General features: G+C 53.5%; 2 protein-coding genes across 3 annotated transcripts; one reads left to right on the top strand and one right to left on the bottom strand.

The window, feature by feature from the left end:
- Positions 1-4,564: 4,564 nt before the first annotated feature.
- On the bottom strand, positions 4,565-10,030 carry PROSER3 (proline and serine rich 3). 2 transcript variants are annotated; one of them, XM_047793168.1, is made up of 6 exons: positions 9,217-10,030; positions 7,642-7,738; positions 7,135-7,337; positions 5,417-5,544; positions 5,217-5,326; positions 4,565-4,625 (listed from the first exon to the last, which is right to left on the bottom strand). In XM_047793168.1, the coding sequence occupies exons 1-6, from the start codon at positions 9,231-9,233 to the stop codon at positions 4,614-4,616; spliced, it is 567 nt and encodes a 188-aa protein (XP_047649124.1). In that variant the 5' UTR covers positions 9,234-10,030; the 3' UTR covers positions 4,565-4,613. The 2 variants fall into 2 exon arrangements, with proteins under 2 accessions (XP_047649124.1, XP_047649123.1); XM_047793167.1 differs by lacking the exon at positions 4,565-4,625 and having other exon boundaries at positions 4,691-5,326.
- Positions 9,912-12,475, top strand: HSPB6 (heat shock protein family B (small) member 6). The gene is made up of 3 exons (XM_047793170.1): positions 9,912-10,150; positions 11,143-11,265; positions 11,375-12,475. Exons 1-3 carry the CDS (start codon positions 9,953-9,955, stop codon positions 11,543-11,545), a joined length of 492 nt encoding a protein of 163 aa, XP_047649126.1. The 5' UTR covers positions 9,912-9,952; the 3' UTR covers positions 11,546-12,475.
- The last annotated feature ends 50 nt before the right edge of the window (positions 12,476-12,525 follow it).

The raw sequence follows: 12,525 nt of genomic DNA, 5'->3' as shown, positions 1-12,525 counted from the left end.
TCGACTGATGGGGACGGGGACCTGAGAGGGAGAGAAAGGGTAGAGGGTCTTCAGTCCCCCCTCAGACTTCCCCTTTTCCAACTTTTCTTAGGATCCCTCTCAGGCGCCACCCTCCCCCCTCTCACCGTAGTGGTGAGGGCAGGGGTCCCGGGCAGCACCCAGGTCCCATCACCCTGGCTTCCTCGAGCCTGTTCCAACTTCCGCCGCTGCCGCCACTGGTACAGAATGTCATCTTCTGGCCGCAGGGGTGCCCGGGAGGAGACCGGTGCTGAAGCAGGGACAGGGGCAGGTGCTGGGGTTGCTATGGAGTAAGGAGAGAGAAGAGGGCTAAGTCTGGGGCCAGAAGTGAAGAGCAAGGGCCGCCTAGCACATTCCCTACGACGGTCCCGGAAATTTCTTCAGACAAGCTCTCGCGATAACGTCTCAACTCCTCCGGGAGACAAGGAAGTGGGGAAATGGGCAAATCAGAGACGAGAGCACTCATGGGCTTCTCAACCTGTCATCATTCAATTCTTCATTCATCAACAGCTATTTATTGAGCGCCGACTATGTGCCAGGCACTGTTCTGAAGAAAGGTTCTGTACCCTGCTCCTCAGGTACAGAAGTGACCAAGACGCATTCTCCAGAATCTGCTCACTTCTCCCCACTTTACTGCCCTCACCTGCCAACCCCACAGCAACTGCCTCCCATTTCCCTTCTAGCCTGTCCTCCCAAACTCTTCGCACCTGCAGCCAGAAGGAGCCTGTGAACACCTGAGTCAGATCCAGGCCCTCCAGGGTTAGATTCTTCCCCAGGCTGCACCTGTCTCCTGGTATAAAGCAAAACCCTTTGCATCTGTGGTTCCTACTACCTGGAATGCTCTTTCCTCAAGTATCCACAGGGTTCACTTCAAGTCCTTCAGATAGCTGCCTGAGTATGACCCTTAGTGACAGAGCCCTTCCCTTGGCCACCCTACTCAAAATGGCAACAACCCCGGCCCTACCACTCTCTATCCTCTTTCCTGTTCGGTTTTTCTCTTTAGCACTTAGCACCTGCTAACTACTAATCATAGTTCTGTGCTTATTTCATCGCTCCCTCCACAACTGCCAGCATTGCAAGGGCAGCAGTTTTTGCCTGTCTAGCCATTACCATATCCCCAATGTCAAGAACGGCCTGGGGTCAGTACCTGTGTCACAAATGCAAAATGAACTGTTTCTGGTGCTCCATCCCAGGGCCTGGCCTTGTGCTGGGGATTCAGACTAAGGGGCCAGGGTCACTGTCTGTCCTCAGTCCCGTGGGGCAGACATCATTCCCCATCATCCAGAGATTATTTCATCAGTCATGATCAAGACACCCACCGTGGTCTCTCAGAAGCCCTACCCACTAATGCTGCACAGAGAAGGGGGTTGGGAGGGGGAATCATCTGGGACCTCTCCTCCCCTCCCCTCTCCATCCTGTGGTTCTATTTCTAAACCTGCCCACTCCCTTCTACCCTGCTCCTCAGGCTCTGGCCCAAGCCAAACTACCAGCATCTATCTTCCACTCGGTGCTGAGAGCAGCCACAGGGAGTCTGTTAACGCCCAATAAAGATCATGTCCCCTGCATGCTCAGAACCCTCCTGTGGTGCCCCAGGAGATAATGACCAAATGCCTCAGGCGTCTACATGGCCCCCATGTAATCTGACCCCTGCCAATCTCTTCCACCTCATCCAGCACTACTCTTATCCCTGGTTCCCGCCTTTTCTAGTCCGCTGTCGGCCACGTGTCCCCTCCCACCTCAGGTCCTCTGTGCAAACGAGAGGGCTACTGTCCCCACCTTCATCATTCAGGTCTCCACTCAGAATCTCTTCCGGAAAGGCCTTCTCTGACTCTCCAGCATCACGGTCCTCTTCTGCATGGCCCTAATTTCTGCTTACCTGTCACATCTGTTTGTGGAGTTATGTAGCGATTCTCTACCCCCACACTCATTATGCTGTGAGGACCATGAAGGTGGGACCACGCATGGTTCTTTCACTAAGGAATCCCCAGAGTTCCCCATCGTGGCTCAGTGGGTTAAGAACCCAACATAATGCATGATGTCCGTGAGGATGTGGGTTCAGTCCCTAGCCTCGCACAGTGGGTTAAGGATCCAGCATTGCCACAAGCTGTGGTGTAGGTCGCAGACACAGCTTGGATCCAGCATTGCTGTGGCTGTGGCATAGATCAGCAGCTGCAGCTCCGATTTGACCCCTAGCCTGGGAACCTCCATATGCTACAGGTGTGGCCATAAAAAGGAAAAAAAAAAAAAAAAGGAATCTCCAATCCCGCTTCCAGGCTTCAAATACAATAGCTAGTCAATGTTTATATGAAAGGATGAATACATTTAATCTGCAAAACAACTCATGAAGTAGGTAATAGTCTTATCCCCATTTTTTTTTCCCCCCTATTTTAGGGCCTCACCCAAAGCACATGGAGGTTCCCAGGCTAGGGGTCGAATAGGAGCTACAGCTGCTGGCCTATGCCACAGCTCACAGCAACACCAGATCCTTAACCCACTGAGTGAGGCCAGGGATTGAACTGCAACCTCATAGATCCCAGTTGGGTTTGTTAAACCGCTGAGCCAGGAAGGGAACTCTCTCTCTCTCTTTTTTTTTCCTTTATCCCCATTTTATAGGTGAGGAAACTGAGGCTCAGGAAGAGGTGAATAAAAAGAGGAACTTAGAAGGAGCAAAGAATCAGACAGGGGAATGCTTGTGTAGGATCACACAACATGCAAAAACACCACTCTGGTTTCTGTGCTTGCCTGTCCCCACTCATGGGAGTCCCATGAGACATGGAATAAAACAAACAAATGAACATAACAAAACAGAAACTGACTCACAGATGTAGGAAACAAACTAGTGGTTACCAGTTGAAAGAGGAAACAGGAGGGGCAATATAGGGGTAGAGGATAAGAGGTACAAACTACTATGTATAAAATAAATAAGCTACAAATATATATTGTGCAGCATAGGGAATATAGCTAGTATTTTATGATAACTTTATTATTATTATTATTACTTTGGCCACACCCATGGCACATGGAAGTTCCTGGGCCAGGGACAAATCTGAGCTTCAGCTGCAATCGACACTGCAGCTGTGGCAATGCTGGATCCTTAACCCACTGCGCTAGGCCAGGGATCGAATCTGCATAGCCCGAGAGACAATGCCAGATTCTTAACCCACTGCCCCACTACAGGAACTCTTATAATAACTTTAAATGATGTAAGATCTATAAAAATTTTGAACTACTATGTTGTACATCTGAAACTAATAATGTAAATCAACTGTACCTCAATTAAAAAATATGAATATTCATGGAGTTCCCGTGGTGGCGCAGTGGTTAACGAATCCGACTAGGAACCATGAGGTTGCGGGTTCGGTCCCTGCCCTTGCTCAGTGGGTTAAGGATCCAGCGTTGCCGTGAGCTGTGGTGTAGGTTGCAGATGCGGCTCGGATCCCGCGTTGCTGTGGCTCTGGCGTAGGCCGGTGGCTACAGCTCCGATTCGACCCCTAGCCTGGGAACCTCCATATGCCGCGGGAGCGGCCCAAGAAATAGCAACAACAACAACAACAACAAAAAAAAGACAAAAAAAATATGAATATTCACCCTAAATGGACAGATACATAAATATTCTTCATACTGTTTAGGCCAAATTTTGCTAGTGAATTAGGTAGGGGTGGTGCCAAATTTGAAAAAAGCCTTCTGATTTTGGAGCTTCTCATTCAGAACTGCAGACAGGATGCAGAGAGAGAACCTGCATATGCATCTGCATACGCATCTGAGCTACTGTCACTTTTTTGTTTGTTTTTTCAGGTCCACCCCTGCAGCATATGGAGGTTCCAGGCTAGGGGTTTAATGGGAGCTGTAGCCACTGGCCTGTGCCACAGTCACAGCAATGCCAGATCCGAGCCACGTCTGCAACTTACACCACAGCTCATGGCAACGCTGGATCCTTAACCCACTGAGTGAGGCCAGGGATCGAACCTGCATCCTCATGGATGCTAGTCAGATTCGTTTCCGCTGAGCCATGACGGGAACTCCTGAGCTATTGTTAACAGAGCCGTGCTAAGTGCTCCATGTATTCACCAACTCATTTAATCCTCACAACACCCACAGCAGAGAAGGACAATTACCATCCCTGTTTGATGGTTGGGGAAATAAGGCCCAGAGAGGCCCAAGGTCACAAAGCTGGTAAGCCACAGAGCTGGAATCTGTACCCAGACTGCCCTCGTCCTGGCCTCCCCAGTTCCCAGAACTTACCTTCTGCCTTGGGCACAAAGCCCTTGCTGGAGTTGGGGGTGAAGGTGATGGAGAAGGGAGAGAGGCCATCAGAGCTGATAGGGAATGAGGAGCTGCTGGCATCACTGGGGCTGAGGGAGGAGGAGGAAATGGAGGCCTTGCTGTAGGGAGAGGCAGCAGTGAGCCAACAGGGGTCTCAAAGGCAGTGATCGGGCCTGGAAAGCCAGGAGTGGGGAGAAGGAGGGGGGCGGGGGAGGCACCTGCGTTTGAGCAGCCGGGCAGCCCTGCTTTGAAGGCTCAGTGTCTCCAAGTCCAGCAGGGAGGAATTCCATGTGTTGAGGCTCTGTGAGGTGAGAGGGGTCAGAGGCCAGCCCCTATCCCAAAGGCTGTTGGGAAAGGAGCTCTGGATAGAGGGCCTGGATGCCGGTCTGCATTCCATGTGGCACCCCCACATGCTGGCTTAGAATCTGCTTCTCCTGCTCAGGGAACAGAGACCTACCTGGTTTTCCTCTGTGGATCCACACCCCTCAGTACAGTTATTGTTGTGGGAGAAGGGTTAACTCTACCTTCTGGACCAGGTGTGGCTAATCACAACTGTGATTGGCTCAAAGATGAGTGGGGCTTCAAATGGAGCTACTGGAAAAGCCTTCTCTTTCTACCAGAGGAACTAGGTATGTTAGAAGCCTAGAGCCACTGGGGCCACCTTAGCTATTTTCAGGGGAGAGCCTACTTTCGATTGAGCCAAACAAAGAGGAACAGAGAGCCAAGAGAGTTGAGTTTCTCCCAGTATGGTTCAAACACCTGGATATAGCTATGCCTGAAAGCATCTATTTTGGGATTTCTTGATTGCATTAGCCAACAAATCTTCCCTGTTGTGGTTAAGCTTCCTTGAACTGGGGACTGACTCTAATTCTATCCCAGGGCTGGTACTATCAGTTCAGGCATGCAGATGAAGGAGTGGACCATGGAGATGTCACCTGCTTTATTTCTTGAAGGGGGGCCGTAGCTTTAGCCTGCGATGCACTGGCCACCTTGGCAAGAGTTGGGATTGATGTGTTGAGTCTTCCTTCTGGTTCACTGGCTCCTGCTGAGAAACCCCAGTTGATTTTGGGGGCGGGGGTAGGAGGAGAGGCTCCTGGGGGGATTGCTCAGGACTGGATGAAACTGAAGCAGGTACCTTCCACAAGTTGACAGTTGGGGTCTGGAGATTCAGGCTGCAGCCACCAAAAGTCAGCTGGGGTTGGGCCTGCAGACTGGCGTTCCTCTCGGCTTGTGGGCTGAGCCTGGCGGAACCGGTTTATATACCTGTGAGCATCAGAGAATTGAGAGGTGGGCAAGATGAGAAGAGCCAAATAATAATAACAATAATAATCACAATAGCCAATGTTTATTTAGCACCATGGCAGCATGTGGAGGTTGTCCCTCAGTATCTGTTCTTCTTACTCACATAATAATGCAATGTCATATAAGACCATAATCCAGGACACAAAGCCATTCTTCTACAAATACATTTAACCAGGTGCCCTTGTAGCTTTATGGCCATGTAACTATGTTCTTGAGCAACAGGTATGAGGAGGTGTGGTTCTGGAAAGTGGATGTGGCTGGAAGCCATTATGGTCCATGAAGGAAACAGCAACAGTCTAGGGAAGGGAGAGCAACAAGACAGAAGGACACGGTGTCCCTGACACCTCAGCTAGGGCCTGCCATGCCAGCCCTGGTTGCCTCTGCCTGGACTGTTAGGGGAGGGAGAAATGAATGCTATCTTTTTTAAGCCACGATTCATCTGGGACTCCTTGTTATAGCCGCTAAACTTGAATCCTACAAATCCAAGTGCTTACTATGTCATGGGCATTGGTAAAAATGCTGTACAGACAGTAATTTTTTTTAATCTTTTTTTTGGGGGGGCCGCACCCACAGCATATGGAGATTCCCAGGCTAGAGGTCTAATGAGAGCTGCAGGTGCCGGCCTACACCACAGCCACAGCAATATGGGATCTGAGCAGCGTCTGTGACCTACACCACAGCTCACAGCAACGCCGGATCCTTAACCCACTGAGGAAGGCCAGGGATCAAACCCGCATCCTTGTGGATCCTAGTTGGGTTCGTTAACCACTGAGCTATGAAGGGAACTCTGGCAGTAATTCAAAGCTTAAAAGAGTCCTAGAGGAGTTCTCATCCTGGCTCAGCTGGTTAATGAACTTGACTGGTATACATGAGGACTCGGTTTGACCCCTGGCCTCACTCCGTGGGTTAAGGATCCAGCATTGCTGTGGCTGTGGTTTAGGACGGCAGCTACAGCTCCAATTAGACCCCTAGCCTGGGAACTTCTGTATGCCTTGGGTGTGGCCCTAAAAAGACAAAAAAAAAAACCCCAAAAAACCCTAGAGCATACATGTTATTAATAATCTCAATTTAGAGATGAAGAAACTAAGACAAGATCACATAGAGAATTAGTGACAAAGCTGGGGTTTGAACCTAGCTCCAGAACTCTTAATAACACGCATGCAGGAGTTCCCGTCGTGGCGCAGTGGTTAACGAATCCGACTAGGAACCATGAGGTTGCGGTTCGGTCCCTGCCCTTGCTCAGTGGGTTAAGGATCCATCGTTGCCGTGAGCTGTGGTGTAGGTTGCAGATGCGGCTCGGATCCCGCGTTGCTGTGGCTCTGGCGTAAGCTGGCAGCTACAGCTCTGATTCGACTCCTAGCCTGGGAACCTCCATATGTCACGGGAGCGGCCCAAGAAATGGCAAAAAGCCAAAAAAAAACAACCTAAAAAAATAACATGCATGCAGCGTGGTCCTAAAAGTGCAGCTCTGGTTGGGATGATTATTATGGGGTGTCTTCCCCCTCCCATTAATCCACACCCTACTTTTCCCCCAGGGCTGTCAGTACTTACTTGGCCACCACGGAGTCCCCACTGTCAGTCAGGGTGGGTGGTGGGGAGGCTCCCATCTGTCCCTCAGTGGTGCTGGGTGGGGAAGGGGTCCCTGAGCTGGGTGGCCAGGATTCCTCAAACAGCTCAGAGGAGTTGGGACATGTAGCCAGAGCCTTGGGAGCTTCTGGGAGCCTGGATCTCTGGGACCTAGATGAGCTCAGGGTCTAAATTAGGAGAGGTGAGGAGAAGAAGAAGTGAGGCTGAGGGATCATCCCTGTAAGGGAATGAAAACACATACAAAGTCTCAATCCAGTGGGGAGGAAACATCCCACAATAGCAACAACTCGGAGTGACTGGGCTGTGATGGGGGATCCAGATGACAGGGGACGGGATAAGGGCAGAGCCATAGGGAGGAGAAGAAGGATTGTCTCTTGATCTTTCACCTCCATCTCTGGTCATGTCTTCTCTTTAGTCGTCACTCTCTCGCTACTGGGCTGGCACACAGCAGTCTCTGTGGGGTGTCCTCACCTTGGGGTGCCAGGTCTGGCTTCGGGATGGCCAATAGTGGCTTCGACCCAGGGAAGCATCCCCAAAAGGGCTGTCTTGGGTGGAGAAAATTGACAAGCTGCAAGAGAGGTGGGGGTGTTGGCAGGCAGAACATGGTCATTGCAGCCCTGCTCAGGGGATATAGGAGGGGGGTGGATGGGAGAATGGGAAGAGGAGGGCAGAACCCTACTACAATTCCCATATTAATTCCTAGAAGAGATGGACTGTAATTCTCATGAAGCACTACAGCACAACCAAGATAATGATACTGGAGGCATGATTCCCATCAGCCCACGGGGTTGTCTCAAAAGAGAATCAAGGAAATGTTGGCTGATGATTCTTAACCCTGGTCTAGGGTCTATTATTATTGTTATTAGCTGTTCCCATGGCATGTGTAAGTTTGCTGGCCAAGGATTGAACCACAGTAGCCGCAGCAGTGACAATGCCGGATCCTTAACCTGCTGCACCACTAAGGAACTTAGAAGGAATTTTTTCAAAATACTGAAGTGGAGTCCTCACCCCAGACTAAAAGAATCAGAAAATCTGTAAGGGGTTTGGACACCTACACACATCTTTTTCACAGCACCTGAGATGATTCTGAAGTGGAGCTCAGGTTAAGAGCCAAGGCCAAACCTATCATTGTACATTTCCCATAAGTCCTTGGGACAATATCTAAGGAGAAAGGGGTAGATGGACTACAATCCCTAGTCACTGGGCTTCGCCTAAGCAAGAAATGTCAAAAGTAACACCCATGGGAGTCTGGGGCAATTTCAAAATAAGGAAACTTAATTCCCAAGATGCCTCAGTACACCCTTACGGGGAAAAAGCCCTTGGGGCCACTAAGAGAGCAGCGTGTAAGACGCCATGGGGACCCCGGCGGCATGGTGAAATCCAAGGCGGGAGCAGTTTAAGGCTGTAGAGCATCTTGGGAATTGTAGTTCCAGTGCAGTGGAGAACGAGAGACTCCGGACTCTGGCAAATCTGATCCTAGGCTGTTTTGCTCTCACCCTTGGTCCTCCCCAGGCTTCCTGTGATCCCCGAAGAGGGGTCGGCCTCACCTGCGGTCCATCCCTCAGCTATCCCGGCGATTCTGCCCGCTTGGCTGGGTCACCGGACACATTGCGAGCGCATCTTTGTCGCTTAGCAATGCCCTGTCAGCCCCGCCCCTCCTTGAGTGTGCGCGAGCGGGAAGAGAGCCGCCTCCAAGGCGACCAATGATAGACAGGAAAATAAAAGTAATTGGACCGTGGCCAAAGGAGGTGCTTCACAATTGGCTGTAACGTGAATGAGAGAGCACGTGTGATTGGAGAATCGTAGCAAGCTGCAGCAACTGGCAAGCCCTTGGACCAATGAAAAGGATCTGAAGCTGGGTTCGTGGTTAGGAAGGTTTTCAAAGTACTCTTGCTTTCCTGCAGCCTTGTATTCTAGCCACTCCCCATGTTGCTGCATAAATCTTATCCAGATTCCAGTCTAACTATGGCTTTTCCCGCTGCAGGGGTCATCGGGGAGTTTAGCCCCTCTCCAACCACCGTCCCTCCATCAGTCCAGCCAGCTTACCAGTCCCGTCTGGTCATCTAACCACTTCCGTCTTGCTCCAAGAGCAGCTGGTTGCGCCAAGTGCCAGGTCTGGGCTCCTGGCCGAGGTGGCGGGATCAAAATGAGCTATTTCAGGCCCCGGCGCGCGGCCCCCGGGGGGCCATCGTGGACTGTTCTTGCCCGCGCCCCCTGGCTGCTGCTCACCTGGCAGACCCCGCTGCCCTGCGCACCCGAGGCTGAGTCAGAGGCACAGAATTAGGCCCCGCTTGCCGGGGGGTTGGGCTCAGAGCCCTGCTGAGATGGGAATAGGGTCTGTTCTGTGTTCTCCTGACAGCCTGGCCTGGTTACCGCATTCCCTGTACCCAGGAATCTGCTCCTAAAACCTCCATCTGCGTCATCCCCAGAGCGCCTTCGGGGCGGGGGTGGATTAAAGAGACTGGGAATTCTTGGTGGGCTTCTCAGGCTGTGAGTCCCAAACGCCACGCTGTACTCCTCATCCTGGTCAGGGCTCCGCCTCCTCAGCCTTAGTTTTCCCTTCTGAAAATTAGGGAATGATACCTCCGTGGCATCCAGCAGGCGCTTAATAAATGGCCAAGTCATTGTTGGGCTTTCTAAATAAGGCTCTATTAATGGCCGGCTCTGGCCGCGGTCCCAATGTCCTCGGGCGGCCCGCCGAGGGGCGGACACAGGGCGTAATATAAAGCGGCGCCGGCGCTCGCTGGGGCACTGCAGAGCCTAGGGGCGGCGGCGGAGGAGGATGGAGATCCCGGTGCCTGTGCAGCCGTCTTGGCTGCGCCGCGCCTCGGCCCCGTTGCCCGGGCTTTCGGCTCCCGGGCGCCTCTTCGACCAGCGCTTCGGCGAGGGGCTGCTGGAGGCCGAGCTGGCTGCGCTCTGCCCCGCGGCGCTGGCCCCCTACTACCTGCGCGCACCCAGCGTGGCGCTGCCTACCGCCCAGGTGCCAGGCCTGGGGGAGGGGCGGTAAACCGACCAGTTCCAAGGCTGGGGTCCCCGGTCACCCTGAGGGGGGTGAAGGCCTGTCCCCTGACTTTGAGCAGGGTGGAGAGTCCGACCATTTAGAGGGGCTTCTGGAGGATGGATTCTCAGAGGTCGGATTACTGAAAGGGGTGGGAGGTCCGCGTCAGTCTGAGGAAGGTCTCGGCTCCGAGAGGAGTGGAAGGGCTGGGTCACTAATAGGGTGGGGCCGTCTCGCTGAGGGGAGTCCTGGTGACGCCGAAGGATGCTGGTGACCCAGGCAATCTGGGAAAAAAGGGGGAGCCCAGTTATTCCGAAGAGCGTGGGGCTCCCAGGGACTCCCGAAGGGAGGGAATGTGTTGTTATTCTCGAGGAAGAGAATCTGGAAACTGTGTGGTGACTGTGTAGGTCTCCTGGAGAAGCAGAGGGAAGGGAAGGTCCAGTGACTTGAGAAAGAGGGGTCTGGCCACTCCTAAGTGGGGGAGGAGTACTAGTAATTGCTGAGGGCTCAAGCAATCCCGTGACTCGAGTGGGAGGGTAGAAAGAGGACACTGGAGACTGGGGGAGGAGGCATCTTGGCGATTTCTGGGGGCGGGTGGGGCAGTAAGGGCCCCAGGGGCTCTGGGTAAGGGGGCTGAGGAGTCAGTGTCCAGAAGGACACGCCGACTGCGGGGTTGTTGACACTAAGGGAGAGGGCGGGCCTCACCCCGTGAGGGCGGAGGTGCCTGATCTTGCGGGGGAAGGGGGCCTCATCCCTCTGGGTGAGAGGGAAGCCCAGCGACTACAAGGGGAAGGATGATTCCAGTTACTCTGGATGAAGAGGTCTTCGGTGGCTACCGCCTAGGAAAGGGGACCCCGCAGTTCCGGAGGCCAGGATCAGATGCAACACCAGAACAGAGTCGGAAGCCAGGGGGGCGGGGCCTTGCGGGGTCCCGAGAGCCCCGCCCCTCTCGATGACAATGGGGCTGTGCGCAGGTGCCAACCGATCCCGGGCATTTCTCGGTGCTGCTGGATGTGAAGCACTTCTCGCCGGAGGAAATCGCCGTCAAGGTGGTTGGCGAACATGTGGAGGTGCATGCGCGCCACGAGGAGCGCCCGGTGAGCCCGCTGGCGGGGGCGGGATCAGAACGCGCAGGCGGGAATCGCAGGCCGAAGGGGCGGGGCATCTACAGGGAAGGGGCGGAGCCTCTCAAACTTCTCTCTCCAGGATGAGCACGGATACATCGCGCGCGAGTTCCACCGCCGCTACCGCTTGCCGCCTGGTGTCGACCCAGCGGCCGTGACGTCTGCTCTGTCCCCTGAAGGCGTCCTGTCCATCCAGGCAGCACCTGCGCCGGCCCAGGGCCCATTGCCGTCGCCAACGGCTGCTGCCAAGTAGGGGTCAGAGAACCCTGGGAGCCGCCTCAGGCCCCGCCTTTTAAAGCCGACCTGACTCCACCCAGCCAGATGTCCCCGGGCGCGCGCCAAGACTATCCGCCCACCCCACCTGGGATCTGCCTTGACCCTTCCAACCTAGACTCAGCCCTGATAACCCAGGCCTTTACACTGACACTCCGGGTTCCTACACCCTCTCCAGCTTACAAACCTCCAGGCACTTCTCTAGTTTCCAGACTCTACAAAGCACTGTCCCTCAGCCTGGTCTCCCATCCCCAAGGACCCCACTTGGCATAAAACCCCACTCCAGACACCCTATTTCCTTCTGACTCCTCTAGGCAAACATCTCCACACCCCGTTTCAATCCACCCTCCAAGATTATGGTGTAGACAGCCCTGCCCCCACCCTAAACCTAGGCAAAACATGCATAATCCCTGCTTCCCCTCAAAGGTCCCAGACTATGCACAGACCTCCCACCCTCAACCATCCTGGCCTGGTCCACAACCTCTGGATCCTTCCCCTCATTCCAAGCAGCTACTCCAGTACCCCTCACCCTCTCCCCTCACCCATCTTCTAACTTGAAACCTCAGCCAGCTACCCCCAGACTCTTGAACCCTTTTTCTAATCCCCTATTCTAGGCCAACCAGGACCCTCAGCCTCAAACTGTACAGATACCTACCCCATCTCCCCAGATGCTGCAGATATCCTAGGCTCCCATCTCCAGCTCCAACCAGAACCCCCTCTGTCTTGTCCCTCAAGTCTCCAACCACATAATCCCAGGCAATCCACTCCATACCCCTCCCCCTTATTCTCCAAGATCCAAAGCAGCAGCCACTTTCTTTGAAGCTCCACAATCTTTCTCCCTCCTTGAGTTTCTTGACGCCCCCATCCCCTCACCCAGGCCCACTCCCCCAATAAATGTGCTGGAGCTGTGCCAACGGCTTTCTGTCTGGGCCAGGAAGGACGGGCTGGAGCAAGTGGAGG

The sequence above is a fragment of the Phacochoerus africanus genome, chromosome 8 (assembly GCF_016906955.1).
Source record: "Phacochoerus africanus isolate WHEZ1 chromosome 8, ROS_Pafr_v1, whole genome shotgun sequence".
In the NCBI taxonomy this organism is placed as follows: Eukaryota; Metazoa; Chordata; class Mammalia; order Artiodactyla; family Suidae; genus Phacochoerus; species Phacochoerus africanus.
Note: the sequence above shows the minus strand (reverse complement) of the source record. Positions and strands in the feature narration are given on the sequence as shown.

Coding starts and splice junctions, on each gene's coding strand:
- PROSER3 (XM_047793167.1), bottom strand. Junction 7,338..7,641: donor GCCAGACCTGGCACCCCAAG/GTGAGGACACCC, acceptor CTCCTAATTTAG/ACCCTGAGCTCATCTAGGTC. Junction 5,327..5,416: donor CAACTGTCAACTTGTGGAAG/GTACCTGCTTCA, acceptor GGGGTTTCTCAG/CAGGAGCCAGTGAACCAGAA.
- HSPB6 (XM_047793170.1), top strand. CDS start 9,953: ATGGAGATCCCGGTGCCTGTGCAGCCGTCTTGGCTGCGCCGCGCCTCG. Junction 10,151..11,142: donor TGGCGCTGCCTACCGCCCAG/GTGCCAGGCCTG, acceptor GGCTGTGCGCAG/GTGCCAACCGATCCCGGGCA. Junction 11,266..11,374: donor CGCGCCACGAGGAGCGCCCG/GTGAGCCCGCTG, acceptor TTCTCTCTCCAG/GATGAGCACGGATACATCGC.